We start from the raw sequence: 20,710 nt of genomic DNA, 5'->3' as shown, positions 1-20,710 counted from the left end.
AAAAGGACAAGAATCCTGTCATGAAAAAAATTCTCAAGTCCGTCCTAAGACATAGGAACGTTTACTTGAACACCTTAAATATAATTGCTGTATATAGGCAGAAAGATTTTTCTCCCAGAAGAGACTTGACATGCATAGGAGATGATAAATCAAAGTAAATCAAGGTGCTGACTGATATGTCTGGACATGAACAGGAATTGAAGCCATGCAGTCTTACATAGTGCACTGCAACAATAGAAGCTAAAATTCAAAGCCTGAGCTTAACTCAAGTGAGAAAAGGAACTAAAAGAAAGGGCTATCGAATACTAAAATGGACACACCTGAAGAAGCAAGAGGAATTAAGAGTAACTGGAATCTGAAAGCATTCCTTGTATCACAGAAACTATGGAGAAGGACTAGACAGCACCCTTCTCTGACTATCCTAGCCTATTTTTCAAGTGCATTAGCATCATCAATTAAAACACTTCAGTCATCTGAATTTGCACAACCTTTCAAACTTCATGCCCTCTGATACCTGATGCTAGGGGCCATGCTGCAACTCAGAACAGAGCACTAGCCTTGGATAGGGGATATGTAATCAGAGCACTCATTATCTTTCAAAGCGGGGATTTGAGCCTAGATCTCCCGTACCTCAGACAGCTGTTAACAGTCTGCTAACAAAGTTCAAGTTTTTCCTGGGCTATTTCATCTTACAGCAGCATCCCTGTATTATCTGCAGCTTAGCTGAAGTGAGCTGGAGTACAAGTTAATTTCTATTAGTTTTCTTCTGTCACAGTTGTCTTAAGAGTATTTTCTGGGGTCTCAAGGTGATGGACAAAACTATTATCGGGAGATGTGAGTGGTTTTGAAGGACGTATAAGGCAGTGATTTTTCTAATTAAAAACGTAAACCATTTTTTCCAGAAACATTACAATACTGCTCTAATAAAGAGCAGTTTTAATATTATTTTAGAGGCTGCCTCTAAATTTTTACTCTTTTTAGAGCAGTATTATAGAAACTGGAACTAGAAACTGGTATTACAGAAACTAGCAGAAACTAGAGTTTCTTTTCATACAAATGGAATTGTAATTGTGGAGCAAATCACTCCCCTACTACACATATTTTCTAGCCTCTCTGTCATACAACAAAAAAGACGCGAAAACCAGCAAATTCAAGTGACCTGTGCCTGCCTCAAAACGTAAACAGCATTTATGACTCTCTTCGGGTATAGTTTGCCTAATAAACAATGCAAGGAAATCCTATTTCTTAAACTTTTTGCAGCTGAAACGACAAGATTTTGCGTTGGGGAAAAATATCCTACTGGTAACACTGGAAAAATAAGTTAAATTTGGACAACAGCGCAAATACAGTTATACGAACACACAACTGAACCACCACAGAAGTTGAACGGGCAGCTCATGTCGATGTAGAAGACAGCCAGTCAGAAAAGGCTGACAGGCAAAGCTCTGAAAGAGCCTGCGGCCAGTTCTGGGTCAGTTGGCCTACCTGAGGTCGAGGGCACAGTTCATGGCGGCGTCACATTCCAGTCAGCCGGCAGGGCAGCTGCGGGAGCCGCCTGTCTGGAGCCCAGCCCGGTGTAACTGGACCACCCCTCACTTCTGAGATCGATTTTTATTTTTTCCTTTATACACAGATCCCGGTATCACATCCGAGGCTGCTGGCCAGCCAGAAATACCTTAACGGCACTCACAACGTCACGTCCAAACTGCAAAGCGTCAGCAACGCTGATAACGGCAGGCGGCAGCCGCGCCGGCACCGCGCGCAGCCCCGGCGGTCGGAGGGGAACCGGGAGCAGAGCCGTGAGCGCTGCTGCGCTTGCAGGCACCTGCGGGAGCTGGGAAAGGGGAGTTAAGCCCAGGCCGCAGCGCTTGCGGCTAGCGGGGAGGTGGTTTAGCGGTAACCCGGTGGTGCAAGCAGCTGGGTGGGTGATCGGAACCCATTTTTTTCAAGGTGAACGGCTGCACACCGGACGAGCGGCCGTGAAACACGCTGCAGCAGCAGCTTTGGGACGGCACACGACGGACACCACACAGCGCAGCGCTGCCCGGTGAGGCCCGCTGCAGGACAGCTGCCGCTGCCCGGCCCCGCCACGCTGCGCCCGCCCCTCTCCCGCCGGAAGCGCGGGGCGGTGCGTGCCCGACGCGGTCCGGGCGGCTCCCGCGCCCCCGGTGGCGCGGAGTTCCCCTCTCCCTTCCCCTCCCCTTCGCCGCCGTCTCCGCCCTCGTTCTCTCCGCGCCCCCCGCCGCCGCCGCCTCCTCCGCTGTCGCCCGCCGGCGGCACGGTGCCCTCCCACCTCCGCCCCGCCGCGGGGAGCCGCCCTAGCCTGGCCGCCCCGCGGGCACCCGGCCTCCGCGGGGGCGGCGGGCGGAGAAGTAGAACGAGGCCCCGGCTGGGCCGCGGCGCTGGAGCCGCAGCCGCCGCTGCCAGGGGAAGGTGAGCGGGCGCTGCCGGGCGGGCTGGAGGGTCCCCATCCGGGGCCCGGCCCCCGCTGCGGCCGCCGGGCGGGAGGTGGCTTGCGTTGGTCACCGCCGAGCTTGGGGCCTTGCTTTAACCGTCGTCGGGACGGGGGCTGCGGCCTGAGCGCCGTGCGGGACGGTGCGAGGGCAGCGGCGGGAGGCGGGGAGGCCGCGGGGCGCTTAACTGGGGCAGCCGGGCTGGGGTTGTGTTCTTCGTGCCGGGAAGAAGCAACTCGACCCCCCTCCAGCCTCCTGCAGAAGGAACCCCCGTCCTGCTGTCACAGAAGCAAGAAGCAGGCCAGGTCTTGTTTCAAAACAAGGAGAAGACTGCACTCTGTCTTTCAGAATCTCTCCAGTTGCAGATGCCATCAGCAGGATTATCAGGATCTTCTGGTTTTTTGTGTTTGTGGTGGCATTGCTAATTTTGGTAGAAATACTCTCGGTAACTGACTGGTGCCGTGGAAGGCGGTGTCTTTCTGTTGGCAGGGGCACGTTGTAGCTGTTGCTTTTCAGTATCTTGGAGATACTGCAGTGCTCTCCAGAGGTTCCACTTACACATCTCATATACATGCTGAAATCACGCTGTGCGTGGTTTACAGCAGTATATGTTGCTTTCCATAATTGCTTCTTCTAGCATGATCAATAGGGTCTCGGTTAACCCCGTGTCTGCTGACTACAGCTGAAGACCACTGTTGTAGGTAGTCTAGTTAAGGACTTTTCTGGGTCATATGCTAGAAGTCAGTGAAAGGAGTTGTTTGTTAGCCTTGTTTCCGTTTCACCGTCACGTAAAGCCTTAAGCGTAAGCATAAGTCAGTGTGCGCTGTCATTAGTCAAATGAGAAATTGCGTCTTCTTCATCCAGTGAAAATATATATAAGCTGCTCTATTAGGAAGTTAGAACTTAAATTAAAAATATTTAGTTTGAACTGCACAACAGGAAATGTGTTAGTGTCGGTTAAAATAAGTCCTTTAAGGGTATGGTCATATTACAAAGGGATTCTGCCTGTAAGTTGGTTAAGGGTGAGACTTAGTAGTGCTGCACTTGATTCTAGTTTTTAGATTTGGATGGTGGCAGATGTCAGAAAACCTCTGACAAGGAGGGCAGGGTAGTCTGTCTTTGCTTGAATGAGGTCCCAATCAGAGTGACATTGCTAGTGTTTCTAGAAGACAGTGTGCTTTATCTTTAATTTTAACTGCTCTGGGCAGTCATAGAGTAGATAGCGGTAAAGTTGAAACAGACCAAAATGATGTTATCTGTTAATAGTGTATATGACCTATGTTGGACCTTTATTTGACGTGGACCATCCTGTGCTTTTTTGATCATGAAGACAGAATCTCTCTTCCCTTCTTCACTGCCATTGCCTTTGGTAGGATGTTCAGTGTGGCAGTAACATAATCACACTTGGGCTTGGATATGGAGTATTTTTGTGGACGTACCATGGGTGATCAGAACAAATGCTGGACTTGTTACGGGGGGAGCAAAATTACAGGAGATAAGGGCCTTGAGGAAGCCCTTATCTGGTGGACGGTAAGTCAAATATGGGTGAGGATGGCTATCTACATTTCGGGCTACGTTAGCAAGGCCATAGCCATTAGATCAAGGAAGTATTTAGTACCCTCTTTTCAGCACTTTTGAGACCGCAAGTCCAGTTTGGAGCCCCACAATACAAGAAAGATGCCGACGAAGTGGAGGGGGTGCGGAGAAGGGCCACTGACATTGTTAGGTGGCTGGAGCACGTGGTGTCTGTGGAGAGGCTGAGCGAGCTGTATGTGTTTAGCCCGAAGAAGAGAGGGCTTAAAGGGGATCTTACCACTGCTCTTAATGAGTAGTTATAGAGAAGGGGGAGTTAGACTCTTCTCAGCAAAGGGATAGGAAGCAACAGGCACAAATTACAGTAAGGGGAATTCTAACTAGAATAAGGAAAAACATTTTCACCATGAGAGTGGTCAATCACTGGATTAGGGGCCCAGAGAAGCAGCGGGATGCCCCATCCATGGAGATATTACAGACTGGACTGGACATGGCCCTGAGCAACCTGACCTAACTCCTTAGTTAGCAAAAGGTTGGTCAAGTGCTATCCAATGAGTCTTTCCAATATAAATTATTCTATGATTCTCCTCAAGATGAGGAAACAGTGTTGTTCAGAGTAGAGTTGACTGTCCTTGAGAGAAGGCAGTACTTTAGATGTTGCCTCTGTGGCTGGCAGCAAAGATGTCGGATTTTAATTTCTATTACAGGTTAGCGCATAGATATGCAAGTAAACGTAAAACTGTGATGATTGCATTTGAGGTATTGCATCTAACATTACAGGCCAAAGGGCAAGTAATATTTTGCAAGGCTGACATGTGGACAGGACTTCAAATTTACTTGGTGAGGATTTTGTGTTTGGAGAAAGCCATAAACAATTAAAAATCTAATAGATGGGAGAGTATAACTTTAAGTAATCTTTAAAGCTACATAATCACCTCTGAGTTTTGAAAAAAGTTTCTGTGCCATAACCCATGCTCCATATTGTTCTCTAGCTAGTAGGTGGAACCACTGGAGAAGTCCAGGCATAACAATCTGATAAATATTGTAGTGTTGAATGCTACTCCTAAATCCTGCTTGGTCTCACAAGTTGTGTTTCTTGTACTTGCTGTGGGTGTTTGCTGCCTGACAGGTTCTGGAGTTCGGCTCTGGCAACTGGAATGAGAAAGCTTTCTTTTGCTGTCCCAGACGCTTGCTCACTCCTGTCCTTTCCCCCTAGTTCACACCCCCAAACGCACATGCATGAAATTGGTGAACTGCGTGTCACTAATGCTACACGCTTATACATTGCTGAAGATAAATCAGCTGCTCATCACATTGTCCTCAAGAACATGCTGAGGAGCAAAATGTTGTAAGCCTGAATTAGTGGAATAGGCATGGATTGTGGGAGCAAAGTCCTTGTCACGAGATTGGCTTTCTTCTTGTTAATAGGAGTTATCTTGAGCAACGTGGGTAGAGGACAATTTCAAAACAGAAGGAAAAGGAACATCCTTGCTCTATCAGAATGGGAGGAAAAATTGAGACGGGGAAATAAGTGAGATGAGTTCTGCTCTAGTACGTTTCAACATTTCATAGCAAATGTGGAGTAAAACTGATCTGCTTTGTAGTTTTTGTTTTCATTGGGTTTCTGATAGTATTAGCAAAATTATCTTCTGAATTTCAGCCACTTGTTGCTTGCGAAAACAGAGCGAGAGTAAAGGAGTGATAGACATATGTCTGTCTAGGCATAGGAACTCTGCAATCATACATGCTGTAAGTCACATTTTAATAAAAAACCAAAACACCACAACCCCAAGCTTAGATTCTTTCAGAAATTATTGTTCTTAATCCATTTTTCTCTACAAGCCTACATTATAGTTGCAACATGTTTTTCTTGGTCCTGACTAACAGTTACTTCAAGTCTTGACCAAAACTTAATTCTAGACTAGGATAACTTTTTTCCCCCAAGGTATTACTTATGTTGTTCTAGAACGGTAGCTAAGATAGCCAAACATACAGGTTGTCTCATGTTTGTAAGATGAAGTGAATAGCAAGTTTTCCCCTAAATCATACAAAGCTAAGAAAAAAAGTGTTGCTCCAGAATTACAGAAGGCCTGAAATATCAGCCCAGAGAGGTCTAGCCCTGAAACTTCTTAGGAGCTGATGTTGGAGAAGAGAGGTTCTTATACATAGACACAGTAAAGCCAGAGCAGTAAAAAGTTTTAGAGGACTTTTTGTGATCTTTTTTCCTTGTCCTTTCTGCTGCCTCTCTGTGTTGTGCTCTGGGACTTGGTGTTTCACTATCTGTAAATTTCCAGGTACAGTTAAAGGACTCTACAGGAGTGACACTTGCTCATTTGAGACCATCTTCTTCCTGAGTCATCGTATGCTTGTGGTTAGTGGAAGTGTACAGTAGGCTTTTTTTATAGCACCGGATCTCAGATTGTGCTGTTTCCTGTTGTAGTAAGTGCTTGGGAGAAGGGTTAGAGTGTACCGTGTATTGTGTAGAACAATAAATTAGACTAATCAATACAGGTTTCTGAAAATCGAAAATACAGTATAAATTGGTATTGTAACAGAATAAATGTTCTAGATCTGTGTTAAATTGAACAGTTTTTAATGAGATAAAATCTTAGCCTGAGATTAAGCAATTGCACTATCTTTCTCAATTAGAATTGCCAGCATTTCCACTACGCAAAAGAAAAGGACTGAAAAAATCAAGTAAAAGTTTTGCTGCGTGAACCATTATGTTTCTATCAGGTGCTGCTGGGATGTGGGGTAATGTATATGAATAAAATGCATGAGAGAGGCTTTGTGAATGATTAAACAGTATAGGCAGGTCTGTCTTTTTTGAGCATTTATTCATCTGCGTTTTGTTTGGGGTTTTTTTGGTTTTTTTTCGTTTTTTTTTTAAACAGAAGATGATAGGTGGAAATGAATCCTGTACTGCAGGACCAATACCTATGCCCTACTTAACCTGCCTGACTTACGTTCTGGGAGAATGGACTGGCGTGGAGCATATTGAAGATTATCTGAGTTATGGAGTCTACCTTTTATGGGTGCTTTTTCCACTCGCGGTAGTTTTTCTACTTCCGGCAGTTCTCATCATCCTCTTCTACGCTTCCGTTCTCCTTCTTCATGTTTATAAAAGGAAGAATGAACTAAAGGAAGCTTATTCCAATGATTTTTACGATGGTGGAAGACAAATAGTGGCTACCCTATGGGACGTACATGGAAGAATATGGCATGGTAAGCAAGATCTGACTTTTCATTAAAAACTGCTGAAGCTCTTATTCCTGGTTTACCTTTCAGGATTATTAATATATATCTGATTGTTGCTGCTGTTGCATGAAATCTAAAATTCAGGCCAATTTTTTTTCTGTTTTATCAATGAGTGCCAGTGGTGCTTGGGAGAAAGCCATTGAGACTTTTCTGGACGTAGAATTTTTTCTCTTATGCATTTATTCCTTTGCTGCTACAAAATGAGATCTTACATCCAGTTGAACGCATATGCAATTTTTTAAAATTGTTTAATTTTTTTTTCTTTTTTATTTTTTGTAACTATTCCAGGATTTCCTTATTCTAGGAGGACCTGAAAAATGATTGCTATGTTAAAAATTAGATCAATTAACAATGTTATTTCAGAGTCAATATATGAACACTGGAAGTTAAATGCCAGTTCTGTGGTAGGTGGTATGCCAGCACGTTAGCATAAGTTAATTGCACTTAACCAGTCTTTTACATATAATGCCAAATGATGGCTAAAAGGAGCACTTAGTGTCAGTTCACTCACTAGTTGCTACTTCAAGTTGGCTTTAGAGCCCTAAATGGTTACAGAACCCTACTTTTTAAATTTTCTTTCTGTCTATGTATTTTTGACAACTACTTTCTCTACTAGAATGTCAAAGCTAAGGGCTCTGTTCCTTGTCCTTCTACTATTATTTCTTTTATAAAGACAGACTTAATAAATGATTTGGCTTTTCTTTCTACGGAAATCATAAGCCTCTTTCAGAACCATTCAGTCTAGATGCAGCTAAAGGAGAAAGAGATGTTTAAGAGCAATTTACATAAAGAACAAATCCTTCTTGAAAATCATCTCTATTTGTTCTCTAGTCAAAGGGAAGCGGGTTTTCAAGGCATTGATAACCAGATGGTGCAGCGGCTGTATCAGATAGGCTTTGTAAGACTAAGATGTAACTTTCAAATCTAGGAAAGTATGCTAGATCAAAATCAACAGCTACATCAAAGAGCTTAAAATGCTCACTTCACAATAAAAAGCTATTTACTTTTTTCATAAGAAAATGATTTTTTTAAGGCCTTGGCTCTTTTCATCCTTAGTAACTTTTTCTTTTTATAAGGTCTAACTTTTTATTTGTGCAGAAAAGATTCTTACCCAGTCCCTCTTCGACAATTGTGACTTTTTTCTGCCCTGCCAGCTGCTTCCATGTTCTCTATACACTTCTCTTGCCAAGGAATGAAATGTTTTGCGATTTATTTATCCCCCCCCCCCCCCCCCTTGATTAATCAATATATCATAGGAAGAATTTTTCATCCTGAAATCTCACATTGGAAGCCCCCCCCAAAAAAAACCAACCCCACAACCAAAAAGCCCAAAAACCAAACCCAAAACTGCTGTGTGATCCTTGTAACGTTACATATATTATGCAAATGTTAGATGTCGGTATCATTCTGGTTATGATTGGCTGGCATAGAGCACAGTTAGTGGTCACTTGGGGTGGAACAGATGATATGCTTGCAATATGTTGCAGCTCCACAGGTATAGAAAGTAAAACAGAGAGAGGAGAGCCAAGAGTACCTTCAGAATTAAAAAAAAAAAATAATGGAATGGGAATTGCAGACCTGATTAACTTTGGAAGAAGTGACAGGGTTTGGGTTGGGGTTTTTTTGGTTGGGTTTTTTTGTTTATTTAAAAAACCCCACAAACAAGATACTGTAACAATGCTGCTCAATATTAACTGAATATGTTCTATACTGATGCGTTTTGATATTTTGTGTTAACTGGATACATTCTGCACTGTTAACTTAATTAGAAATGTAAGTTCAGTAAGAAACTTGTGTGTGTTTACGTATGTTTCAATTAAGCATATAAAGCCCCAAATAGCTTTTAGTACTTAGTGATGGAAAAAGGGAGCAAGTATAACTCTGAGGGAAATAACAAAGTTAAGCATCATGCCCTGGAGTAAAAGGAGACATGTAGATGGATGCTGTCACATCAAATCTTCTTAAACAATTATTGGTGGCAATAAACTTTGAAAGATAAAGAATAGCTTGAAACAGTCGTGTTTCACCACTCCTGTCCAATCCTTACTTTGATTTCTCTTGAATGATTAATTCAGAGGACTCTGCAGCCTTGAAGACAGTGAACTGAAAAAATAAAGAAAAATTATGTAGCTCAAGACAGTGAGACCAGGTGTTTTGTTTTCAGGGTTTTTTGTTGTTGTTCATTCTTTAAATGTGGCTCTTGTGCTTTAAATTAAACTTGTATTTCCTGTGAAAGCAACTTAGTAAATGCTGCAAGTCATCCCTTGACTTTTTAGCAGTCCCTTTGCTCTTACCACTTCTCAATAGCTATCGGTTTCAGTTTGCCAACTTGCCGCAAGTTAGTTTCTTTGGGATAGAATTGTATCAAACTTTGACATCTGTTATTCCTTTAACTCCTAACAGGTTATGAGCTTCATGGTGTTGAAAATATTCCTGAAGGACCAGGGCTTATTGTGTTTTATCATGGAGCTACTCCTGCTGACTATATCTATTTCGTGGCTAGACTTCTTATACAAAAGAAGAGAAACTGCTACACAGTAGCTGATCATTTTGTCTTTAGATTACCAGGTAACATACTTCATTATAAACAATCAGTTTGAGAACTCTAATTTTTTTTTTTTTAAATGGAGTAATTAATAAAAATTGTGCTACAGGAACACAGCTCTCAGAACAGACCTTCAGACAAATTTAGTGAAAGTGTTGAAGTACAGCTGTCTCTAACATGTTCTTTACAAACAAGAATGAGTTTATGAGACTGGCCCATGCAAGGATGGGTCATACTCCTGGCCGGGCAACACCTTCCAACGACTCTAGGGTGTTTAGAAACAAAGAGAAGGAGATCATAGGAGAACCAGTTGTCTCTGTATTAATCAGTAGCAAAGACTACAATAAGATGTTTCTTTTTTATTAATATAGGCAGAGTGAGTGGTGTAACCTGATTAAGAAATAAACCGTTTAGAAGCAATGCCCTTAAAGTTGACAGTATTAGTCTGGGGAGATGATGTGTTTTCGTATCCCACCCAGTTGAGTATGGTGGGCAGTGGAACCTGTGGAATCTTTTTTGGAGGAAAGCTGTAGAAGTGTCCAACAAGTTTGTGTGAAACATGAGGTGAAGCATGAAGAAAATGAAGAATATGTTTAGGGGAAGATTTTGGCTGGACAGTCTAATGAAAAACACTGATGATTGGTGAAATTAATTACTTGAGGGGTTTGGGTTTTGCACACGTGAAATATAGTAGTACCCAATTCTTTTCCCAAGTTCAGTTTGTGACTAAAAACCTCATAATTAATTTTGTGAATTTACAGGAGTGTTCTGTAGTGTACTGATGCTTTTAGTGGAAACAACTCGTATCAGAAAACTGTGCTTTTGCCAGTATAGTTTCATTTCAGCCTTAATCCCTGAAAACTGAACTTTTTCGTACTGATAACAGCATAGCTTTGCCTCTGCAACTGCTTTTGCCAACAGACTAGGATTTGCCAATTGATTATCAAACCTTTTGCATACAGCTGACTAACATAACCTGTTTTGTAATTCAGATTTGGCTCCATATTATATCTGTTAATACTTATGCACAGTTGTTTATCAAATGGGAGATTATTTTGTTCTTCTCCATTTCTGCTTTAAAATAAGGTTCTAAGTGTGAGTGTACTTATGAGTCCCCCAAATATCATTTAGTAGCATTGCAGAGACATCTGTCTGAATGGCTGGTCTCGAAGAATTGGGTTCAGTAGTACAACATCTAGCTAACAGCTGGTTTCAACAAGCATTCCTCAGGGATTGATACTGGGACCAGCGCTGCTTGATGTTTTTATTGCACACCTGGATGAAGGGTTGGGGTGTGCTTACAGGAAGTTCACTGATGATACCAAGCTGGGGGAGCAGTCGATACACTGGGCGTTAGAGCTGGTATTCAGAGTGCCTTCACGGAAATGAAGTGGCAGAAACATCACGAAGTTCAGCAAAAGCAAATGTGAAGTTGTGCATCTGGGATGGAGCAATCCCATGCGACAGTACCCTGGATAGAAGGTGGCTTTGCAGGAAAGGACTTTGGCATTGTAGTGGACAACAAGTTGAATGTGAGTCAGCAGCGTGCCCTTGCAGCAAAGAAGATGAACTGCACACTGAGCTTTTTTTTAGCATGAGTGTAGCCAGCAGGTTGAGTGAAGAGATTTTTTTCCCTTGGCTTGGCACCCGTGCAAGCGCATCTCGCAATATGGTGTCCCGTACAAGACAGATTTTGAACACACTAGAGCATGTTCAGTGGATGGGGGGGGGCTGGAGCACACAGTGTATGAGGAGAGGCTGAGAGAACTGGATTTGCTTGATCTGTGCCAGATAAGGGTGGGGGAACATATTCCTGCTGTCTTCAGCGACCTAACGGAAGTGTGCCGAGAAGGAGTCAGACTATTCTCACAGGTGCACAGGGATACAATGAGAAGCAACAGAGACAAGTTGTAACACATGAAATTTTGATTAGACGTGTGGAAAGGTATTCTACCATGAGGGTGATCAGACACCTGAACAGATTGCCTGGGCAAGTTGGGGAATCTGCATCCCTGGAGACTTCCAAAACTCTGCTGGGTGAGGCCCTGAGCAGCCTGATCTAGTTGGACCTGCTTTGAGTGGGAGGTTGGACTAGATGACCTTCAGAGGTCCCTTCCAACCCACATAATTGTCTGGCTCTGTGAATGAATCAAGGCTATTCAGGGAAGACAAGCTATGACAAAAAGCCACTGAAAACCCTAAGCCATCAACTTTTTAGACCAGAATTTATAAGCAAGATTTAATGCTTCAGTCCCTCTAGAAACATCTTTGATTTGGGGTTACAGGTTATTAGACAAGTAAGTTTTAGCCATTGTGTTCTGTGTTGGGAATCTGCACTCAATGGTAGTATGAATTAACATTTTCTGAATTAATATTATCTTACCCCACAGGTTTAAAAATATTACTTGATGTACACGGAGTTATGCATGGACCAAGAGAAGAATGTGTCAGTGCTCTGAAGAAGGGCCGTCTGGTAGCCATTGCCCCAGGTGGAGTTCGGGAAGCACTCTTTAGTGATGAAATGTATACTATTATCTGGGGTAATCGGAAGGGCTTTGCTCAGGTGGCCATTGATGCAAAAGTGGTGAGTATGACAGATCACAGAAGAGAAGCAAAGAATGCTAACTTACTAGTACTTTCTTCCAGGGAAAGCTGTTTTGACTGTCATATATTTGGTGTTACATTGCTGAGTGTCATGAGTATGGTCTACTGGCTCTTGTAACTACCTTTCAAGACTCTCTTTGTTGCTTTCGATAAGAAGGCTTTGGAGTCAGCTAAGAATAGCGTGGTCAGAAAATCCAGAGTTCAAAAGAATGAGAGATGAAATGAAATCCAGGACAGTTTCTACGTTACAAGCTTGTGCTGTTTTACACATACCTGGTCAGGATTGTGATGGCTCAACCCCTGACCAGAATGGTTGGGAAGCAACCATACATCAACACTTCTGTTTCCCCTATCGCTGAAGTATACTGTGACCCAGCACAGTATAGACTCACTGGCACTATATACTGTATTGGCATTTTATGATAGTAAGGGATGTCTAGGGCATACAGCAGCAGCAGAAGATGCTGTTCACTAGTGTGAACTGTCTCTTCAATTCTGATACATAGCATTGTGCTTGGTCAGCAGGCAGATAATTGTTCATAGGGGACCAACTGTGAAAGGCACGTAAGTGTATGATACATTTGAATTGTAACTATTTTAATAATCATTTTAGTCCCTCTCATTCTATATTTGTACTTGAAAGATGTGTGCATATGTCCGTAGGTCTGCATATACCTAATTCGAAAGTAAGTCTCACACCAAGAGTTTTATATTTAGTTACTATCAAAGAGAGACTAGTTAAATCTCTGGATTTTATACAGAAATAGAATACTTATAAGACCCAATTTTAAGTGTGTGTCGCTTTTCTCAGGTGGAAAATAACATTGTTTAAACAGGATATTTTCAACAGATTTAGATTTTACTAATGTATTGTAATAGCTATGAAAGGCTATTTGGATTCAACTATGGTTGTAGTAGTTATATTTATTTTATTGAATGTGTGTTCAGTTCACTTTATGCACTCACAAAGGCCTTGCAGCTTCATTCCCCCCTAAAAAACCCTGAGTTTTAGAAACCTGAGAATAGGAGTAGTGTTAGAGGCAGGCTGAAAGCAGGGAAAATATCTTTATTTAGATTAAAGATGAACTTTAAGTCGCGTTTAATCGTGAGCATAACTCCTCATGGAAAAAAAATTGTGTCTAAAACTGGGACCTTCAACTTCTTGAAGTTGTCTCATTTCAGCAATTTGTTTGCCAGAATTTCTGTCATATAAAACATCTTGGTACATACAAAAATCTCTACCTCTATGTCAAAAGTAAGATGTTCCAGATAAGATGGTTCTAGAATGAAGAAGTTTGTTACCATTCAGTTTAGGCAACAGCACTTCTTTTTATTCTCTATAGTTGCATTGGATTATTTACAGACTTACACCCCCCTCCGCCCCCCCCCCCCCCCCCCAAAAAAAAAAAAACCCAACTTGATACCTGTCTGAAAAGTTTCATTTACTAGCTCATCTTCATGCTTGTTTAAAAAAGTTTGAAAGAATCTGAATATTTGAAAATCCCATAAAGAGTTCTGTATTTCTGATGATGCTATGTACAGTGAGTACATACTATAAAATGAGATTAAAAAACTTCAAACTTCAGGTAGTAGTTGACCCCCTCCCAGTTCTTGTAAATCTTGATAGCCATTTGCAAGTTCAAAAACAGCAATACAAACTTGAAATATCCAACATCATTCCAAATATTCATCAGCAGAAAAAAATCATGGACATGTATTGAATATGACACATCAAGTGTGAAGCAATACAATCAGCACAGCAGAGACAAATCTGGCAATTTTAGGGTCCCAATCCTGTGAATTTTTCACTTTGAGCATAACTACAAATTAGGTAAGAGGTTTAACCACTGAAGTCACAACTGTGCAAACACTGCTAGACGAGGGGAGGCCTAAATGCTCCATAGGTTCTGAAATCCTGGACTGCTTTGAGAAAATGGGCTTGCTGAAACAGTGACTCACTGAAATCTCATGATATTCTCCAGCTTGAAACCTCATGGCAGAAGGTAGCAGAAGAACTTACGAATACTTGTTTTGTTCTCTATATGTCCTTGTCTGAGAAACACTTCTGAAATTAATTTGCTTGTTGGGTTTAAGTGAGGTAGAAGTTTTTTAGATAGTGCTTTCTTCATTAAATTCTTAATTTTTTTTTTTCCCTCCTAGCCCATCATTCCTATGTTTACACAAAATGTTCGAGAAGGCATTAGGACATTAGGAAGAATAAGTAAGATATTTTCTATTTTTTTGTAGTTTATTTTTCCATATGTGTTTAGCCTATCTCTGTAGAAATAATCCCCATGTAAATTTGAGATTTGACACAGCCTTGTGTCTGGAGGTTTGTTCTCTCTGGTAGAGTTCAGAGATGTTATTAGGATTTAATATCAGCATTAGATGTGGTATTGGTTCATCTAAGTTACTTTCCACATAACGGTGTACCTTCACAGAAGCAGTAGAAGAAAGGAAAAAGGAGCCAGAAAAAGGCAAATCGATTTAGAGCACTTTCTTTCTCTGCTTATATCTGCTAGGCCAACTCTAGTTTTTCTACTGTCTGTTAAGAAGCAAAGCAAACAGGGGTTTGCAACTGACACATAATTTCTTTAAATGTCCTCCTAAAGCTCTGTGCTTACACCTCTGTCTGTGCTTAAACTTCAAATGGTTTGAAATATATTTAATCTGTAGTTGGTTTACTATTCAGCACTAGATGTGTGGTTCCTCACAAAACCTTGCATTTGCCTGCTTTCTTTCCTCATCTCTGTGGGACTTCCAGCCAGCACATAAATAAATGGGTATATATCTGAAGGGCTCACCTCTAGGATGATTAGATGCCCACATCTCTGCTGATCTGCTAGTGTTAAGCCCCCTTTGTTTATATTCTGCAACTTACTATCTAGCAGAACAGGCCTGAACAGTCTCCTCCACACCACATGTTCTGCCTCAAGTATGGCATCATCATCTTCACCAGAGGACTGCAGTTCTGTTTCTCTCCCCCTCTAACTAAAAGCTATATATTGCATGCAGAAAGCCAAGGCATCAGATGTAGACGTGCAGAATAATTCACACATTTGTCAGGTTGTACAAAAATAAACAGCAATTAATTGTTGCTGTGTTCAGGAGAATCTTTCCAAACAAGCAGAAATTGAAGCCAAAATCATTCATGCTACTTGTATTCTACAGCAGAGGTGCTAGAGGAATTGAATTCTGTTGATCACTGGAGGCGTTACTCCAGTTTCAGTAGTTTTGGAATGTTCTTTCTTCTTGTAGGTTGTGTACAGAAAATTCCACATCTTGGTCAGTAAGGATTTTCTTATGCCAACACCTCAGTTAAAGGAATTTCTTATCTAAAATTGAGAGAGAGAATATTAGCACCCATTCTGCAAGGAATCTGTCGGGGGGGAAATGGGCTAGGTGCTTAGAAGGTGACATGTGGGGAGGATGTGTCCTCGTAGAGCTGATTGAAATACCTGTTTTTTCTCTGTTTTTATATTGTTTCACTGCAACCAGTGTGTGATCTGAAAGAGCAATTCAGTGTTTTAGCATGACTGGCCTTTAGACAGATAAGACTATTTCTGATCCTCTAGACCTCAACAGCACTGAACAGAACAGTCTTGCAATACTAGTTTCTTATGCTAACCTGTAAAATTAACTGAACAGTAACCTGGATTGTGTAGCATTCCCTTCCTCTCCAGAGAGGCAGCTACTGGATTTTTCTCCTCTTTCTTCTCTTTGCAGCTACTCTTTGGAGGAGAGATTTCACACCAAGTTAGGATGGAAACAAGTCTGATGTTAGCATTAACGCAGCTTTTAGGAAATGAAAGTCAAGGGTAGAATAGCACTTGAGATGAAACATTGTTTGAGAATCTGGGTCAGGGGCTGGATTACTTGACAAGCTGTTGCGAAGGAGTGATTTAGATCGCTTAAGGAATCACCGTCAAAGGTATTAGCAAAAGTGGTTTTAATATGATGTTGTAAGTTTTAAGATATACTGGGAAAAAAACTTTACAGAATAATCTCAGTCTCTCTCTCTCTCTTCCCCCCCCTCCTCCCCACCCTCCCTTTTCCTTCTCCTGCCTTTCCCCTTCCCCCTAATTTTTTTCACATTAGAAATACTTAGGTCACTATATGAACGTATTAGGTTGCCAGTAGTTCCTCTATACGGCGGGTTTCCAGTCAAGCTTCGTACCTTTATTGGAGAACCCATTCCATATGAACCAAATATAACTGCTGAGGAACTAACTGCAAAGGTAAGATAGATATGCGAATATATATATTTAAAATATTGACTGTTCTGATGGAAAACACTGGCATATTCTTGTCAAGTGATTTCTGCCTTGGAGCTGGTTATAGAAGTTGGTGGAATCATGGTAAGCTTTGGACTTGCTTAACTCTGAATGCCCTTCTCAAATGCTGTCTTTTTATTACTACACCTTGCAGATGTTCTAGGCTTTTTAAAGTCAATACTGCATCCTATATTTGCTTTGAGAAACAACTTGCTTTAGGGACTGAAGAAGTTCAGTCAGGTAAGACTGCTCTGGGTTGATAAAGACATAAGCACTTCATCCAGAGAAAGTGTTCTGGTTCTTGGTCTTTTCAGAAAGATACTAATGAAGCCTTTCAAATATGGGAAATCTGTGTTCACAAACTGTTGAAATTCCATACAATAAAAAATTAAGGTAGATAATTTCATTGCTTTGTACAGTGTGTTTCCATTTCTATTTCCTTCAACTTCTCACGCAACAAATTAACTTTTGAATGTTCCCCTAGTTCAGATTTGGGTAGTTTATAGAAAGGATTGTCAGGTCCTCATGTTCATTCAGTTTATTAATAGATTTCACAGGGCAGAGACATAAAACAGTTAAGTGATGGAGCAGTCGGATGGAGAGGGCTGAAATAGCCATTTTTGAAAGCTCTGCAGATGGTCACTTTTAGCATTCCGAAAACTTCGCTTGAGAGAGAGAGATTTTTCTTCTTGACCATGCAGGCATCAGTTCAGTCGTCTCTCCTCATCTGTTTACCCTGTGATTAGATCTCTGCAAAATGACATCTTAAAATGTTTATCTGCATGATATTATGCCCTGGTTATGGAAAACTGATTGTTTCTTTTGGGGGTTCAGTCTGACAGGACTTCAGAACTGTGGCTTTCAGGAGAGAATGTGTGTTTAAATGACTTTCAGACGTGCTTTGGCATCTTACATTTGTGCCAGCCCTCACTTGCTTCTGACTTAAGTGCAAATTTTGCTAGATAAGGCTCCTAGAATGTGAATCCCCTAGAATTCTAGTTAGTTAGAGTGATTTTAAAGTTGTATCTCATGTTTCAGGCTATGGCACAGTATGCATTTTCCCATTATATATAGAAAAAATTAAGCTCAAATTTTTTACCTAATAGAAATTTTAGATTTGTAGAGACACTTAGGACCAGATCTGTAAAGAGATATGGGCAGGAACCTTCTCCTAGGACTTAACAGTTGATCACATACTTCATATAAACAGTGGGAGCTTGTATCAAGAATCAGTTTCCCCTTGCTGACCACTGTTTTACAAAAGCAAATAGTTCTCTGTTCTCTCTTGCCTTAAGAATTCAGTAGTCTGTGCTTCTCTAGGCAGAACAGGAAGGTTACGGCATGTCCTCACCACAGCTTTTGCATATTGCCCTGGTTTGGAATGTTCCCCGTAGAGCTTTTATGTAATAAGAATGGCTGCTATTAACTTCTTGGCCTGCTACGTTTTTGAGTGAAAATGACTGCTCCTGTCATATGCAGTATTTTAGCTGAGGTCTAAGCGTGCTTTACAGGACCAGCTCCTTTAGAGGACTTGGGTACAAGGATAATTACTTTGTACAACCCAAATATGCCGAGACACAATGGTATTTCCAGTGCTGCTTCTGAGCATGTGTAGAAGCAAAGTTCTTGCACACTGGAAGAGCGTTACTGATGCAAACCCGGGCATAGGCAGAACTTTCTGGGTTGCAGGACAGCATGCAGGCACTGACATGCTTTATAGATCTAGGTCTCTTCATTAATTTACTCCATCGTCATTTTACTATTGCGCATCACTAATAGAGCTTGTGAACACAGGTATCAGAGATAAAAGATACTAGTTTGTTGGTCTGTTTCTTGGCAGTGATCCCACAAACACATCCTGTGGGCTTAAATATGGAAAAATTGTATTTTGAACTTGCAGTAGTTCTGCGACATTTGAAAGGATGAAAAAGAGCCTAGAAATTGTGTTAATGTATGAACAATATAAAGATGACTTAATCTGACCAAAAACTTTTCTGTTTCCTTACAGACAAAAGCAGCACTCCAAGCTCTAATAGAAAAACATCAGAAAATACCAGGAAATATATTTAGGGCTTTAATGGAACGTTTTCAAACACAAAAGAAAGAAGATTAAGGTCTTCTGAGTAAACTACTATTTAGTTATAATATTCTTAAAGTCATATATGTAACTTATTCTTCTAATAATAGGTTTTAAATACTGTCCTAATGATACTGCTGTATAATTAAAGATATAAGACATTTTCCCCTGCCCTTTCCCCTGTCTAGTATCAAGCTCAGGAACCCAAACTTCAAATCATTCGTAATGGGGCAAAGCTTAGATTTTGGTAAATGCATTCCTACCTTGAAAGTGTTTTTTTCAAAAATGACACAGCAAGTCTTTATGTACATGGTCTCTTGTCTCTTTTTTTGGTGGTCGTGTGTTCCCCCCCCGCCCCATGGTTGCTCTTTAACCTGAATGTTAGAGCTGTTGTAGAGCTAGAGTATTACTATCTTGGTCATCATCACTGTAACTAGATTTTGCAGGCCAGATTAATGCTGTACAGCATTTATGAAAACTTTCTGTGGCCTGCAGAACCTCTAGTTATGCCTGCAAAACCTACGGTGGAAAGTGTTTAGTTTTACTGCGGTAAGCTCAGGAGGGGTTTGCAGGAGTGAAAATTGATTAGAGAACTGCAGTGAGCTAAGGAGGTTTGTTACAGAAACCACTCCAATGTGGTGAATGAGAACCCTACGGAACAGCTGCTATTCCAAGCTGAGCCATATTGGGTATCTGCCCTTGAGTAGAGAGTTGTCCCGTATACTTCTCAGTGAATCTGCAAATTCTCCTTTGAAAGAATGAGTCAAGCATTTAAACTTTAGAAGTGGAAATGAGAGTACTGCTTAGTAACATGAGCTCATAAAGCTTTATTTTGAATGAAAGAAAAAATTATTGCAACACTCCTTTTAAAAGTAGTAGTTCTTTTGAAAAACAGGATAGACATTCCCAAATACCCCTTAAATCTAGTATGTGTGTAAACTGTTAAACATCCATATTCTTCAAACACAGTTATTTATGTAAGTTATTAAATCAGAGTTGAGAGGGAAATCCTATATACTTTCTGTAAGTGAAAACAATTGAATGAACAGGAAAAAATTGCAGATTGGGCTTTTGTGCATTTACAGTACATTACATTATTATATTTTTTCTGAACTAAAGCCTATGCTTTTATTGTCCAAATAGGAAATATCTGAAATATTTCTTCTGATAGCCAGCAAGTTTAATCTACAGTTCTTAAATTAACATCTGGGAACTCTTTAGTTTTGGGATGAAGACAAATTCCTTAAGGAAAGACAAAAGAGGTTTTTGCTATATTATGTGGTCTCCTTTCAATATTGTTGGGGTTTGACCTTTTCTTAAAAAAACCCAACAACAACCCCCCCACACCTTTTGAAAGAGCAGTTGTATTCAATTTAGTATCCATTCCTCCCACCATTTAAGCACATGCTTTGTTTTATATTCTTTTAAATGTGTAAATTAGTGAGATTACATAAGTGCATGTGGATGATGCCCTATGTTAGAAAAATATCACTTTATGGGAAAGAGTCTATAAATTATGGTTTACAAAAAGCAAAAAGTTTACTTATTTTATGATGTTATTTTATATCAAAAACATTTTATGTCGTGTTGAATTAAATTTTTTAAACCTTGGGGAAGAATCATGTTATATAAAAGCAAGTGCCCATTCTGAAGTTTTTTAAATTACTTTAAATTACTTTTTAAATTACTTTTAAATTATTTGAAGGCAAGATTGTGTTCTTTTTAACTTATCAGAATGTTTTTTAAAAATATTATGTTAACACAGTATGTCATTAAAAGTGATAATGCCAAATTCCCACATTGGAGTATAACTTAAGTATGACTTTGTTTTTACTGTCCATCTTGAGGAAAATGTACATCAGTCTACATTGTGAAATTGTCAAAGGCAGCTGAACATATTTTGTGTTGAGGTTGCATATATGTAAAAGAAAACTCAGTCTAAAAGGTTCTATTATACATGAATAGA

General features: G+C 40.6%; 1 protein-coding gene across 3 annotated transcripts; it reads left to right on the top strand.

The window, feature by feature from the left end:
- Positions 1-1,909: 1,909 nt before the first annotated feature.
- LOC142406153 (DGAT1/2-independent enzyme synthesizing storage lipids-like) lies at positions 1,910-20,406 on the top strand. 3 transcript variants are annotated; one of them, XM_075494695.1, is made up of 7 exons: positions 1,910-2,047; positions 6,881-7,211; positions 9,648-9,812; positions 12,180-12,373; positions 14,554-14,614; positions 16,492-16,631; positions 18,676-20,406. In XM_075494695.1, exons 2-7 carry the CDS (start codon positions 6,884-6,886, stop codon positions 18,778-18,780), a joined length of 993 nt encoding a protein of 330 aa, XP_075350810.1. In that variant the 5' UTR covers positions 1,910-2,047; positions 6,881-6,883; the 3' UTR covers positions 18,781-20,406. The 3 variants fall into 3 exon arrangements, 2 of the variants coding, with proteins under 2 accessions (XP_075350810.1, XP_075350809.1); XR_012774468.1 differs by lacking the exons at positions 1,910-2,047; positions 18,676-20,406 and adding exons at positions 2,190-2,433; positions 16,120-16,324; XM_075494694.1 differs by lacking the exon at positions 1,910-2,047 and adding an exon at positions 2,190-2,433.
- The last annotated feature ends 304 nt before the right edge of the window (positions 20,407-20,710 follow it).

Source organism: Mycteria americana, chromosome 2 (genome assembly GCF_035582795.1).
Source record: "Mycteria americana isolate JAX WOST 10 ecotype Jacksonville Zoo and Gardens chromosome 2, USCA_MyAme_1.0, whole genome shotgun sequence".
In the NCBI taxonomy this organism is placed as follows: domain Eukaryota; kingdom Metazoa; phylum Chordata; class Aves; order Ciconiiformes; family Ciconiidae; genus Mycteria; species Mycteria americana.
The sequence above is the reverse complement of the archived record's forward strand: the minus strand, read 5'-3'. Positions and strand labels throughout refer to the sequence as shown.

What these genes read in the sequence shown, in the direction of transcription:
- LOC142406153 (XM_075494695.1), top strand. Translation starts at nt 6,884, where the DNA reads ATGATAGGTGGAAATGAATCCTGTACTGCAGGACCAATACCTATGCCC. An exon ending in ACATGGAAGAATATGGCATG is followed by an intron (nt 7,212 to 9,647) that starts GTAAGCAAGATC and finishes AACTCCTAACAG; the next exon opens with GTTATGAGCTTCATGGTGTT. An exon ending in TGGCCATTGATGCAAAAGTG is followed by an intron (nt 12,374 to 14,553) that starts GTGAGTATGACA and finishes TTTCCCTCCTAG; the next exon opens with CCCATCATTCCTATGTTTAC.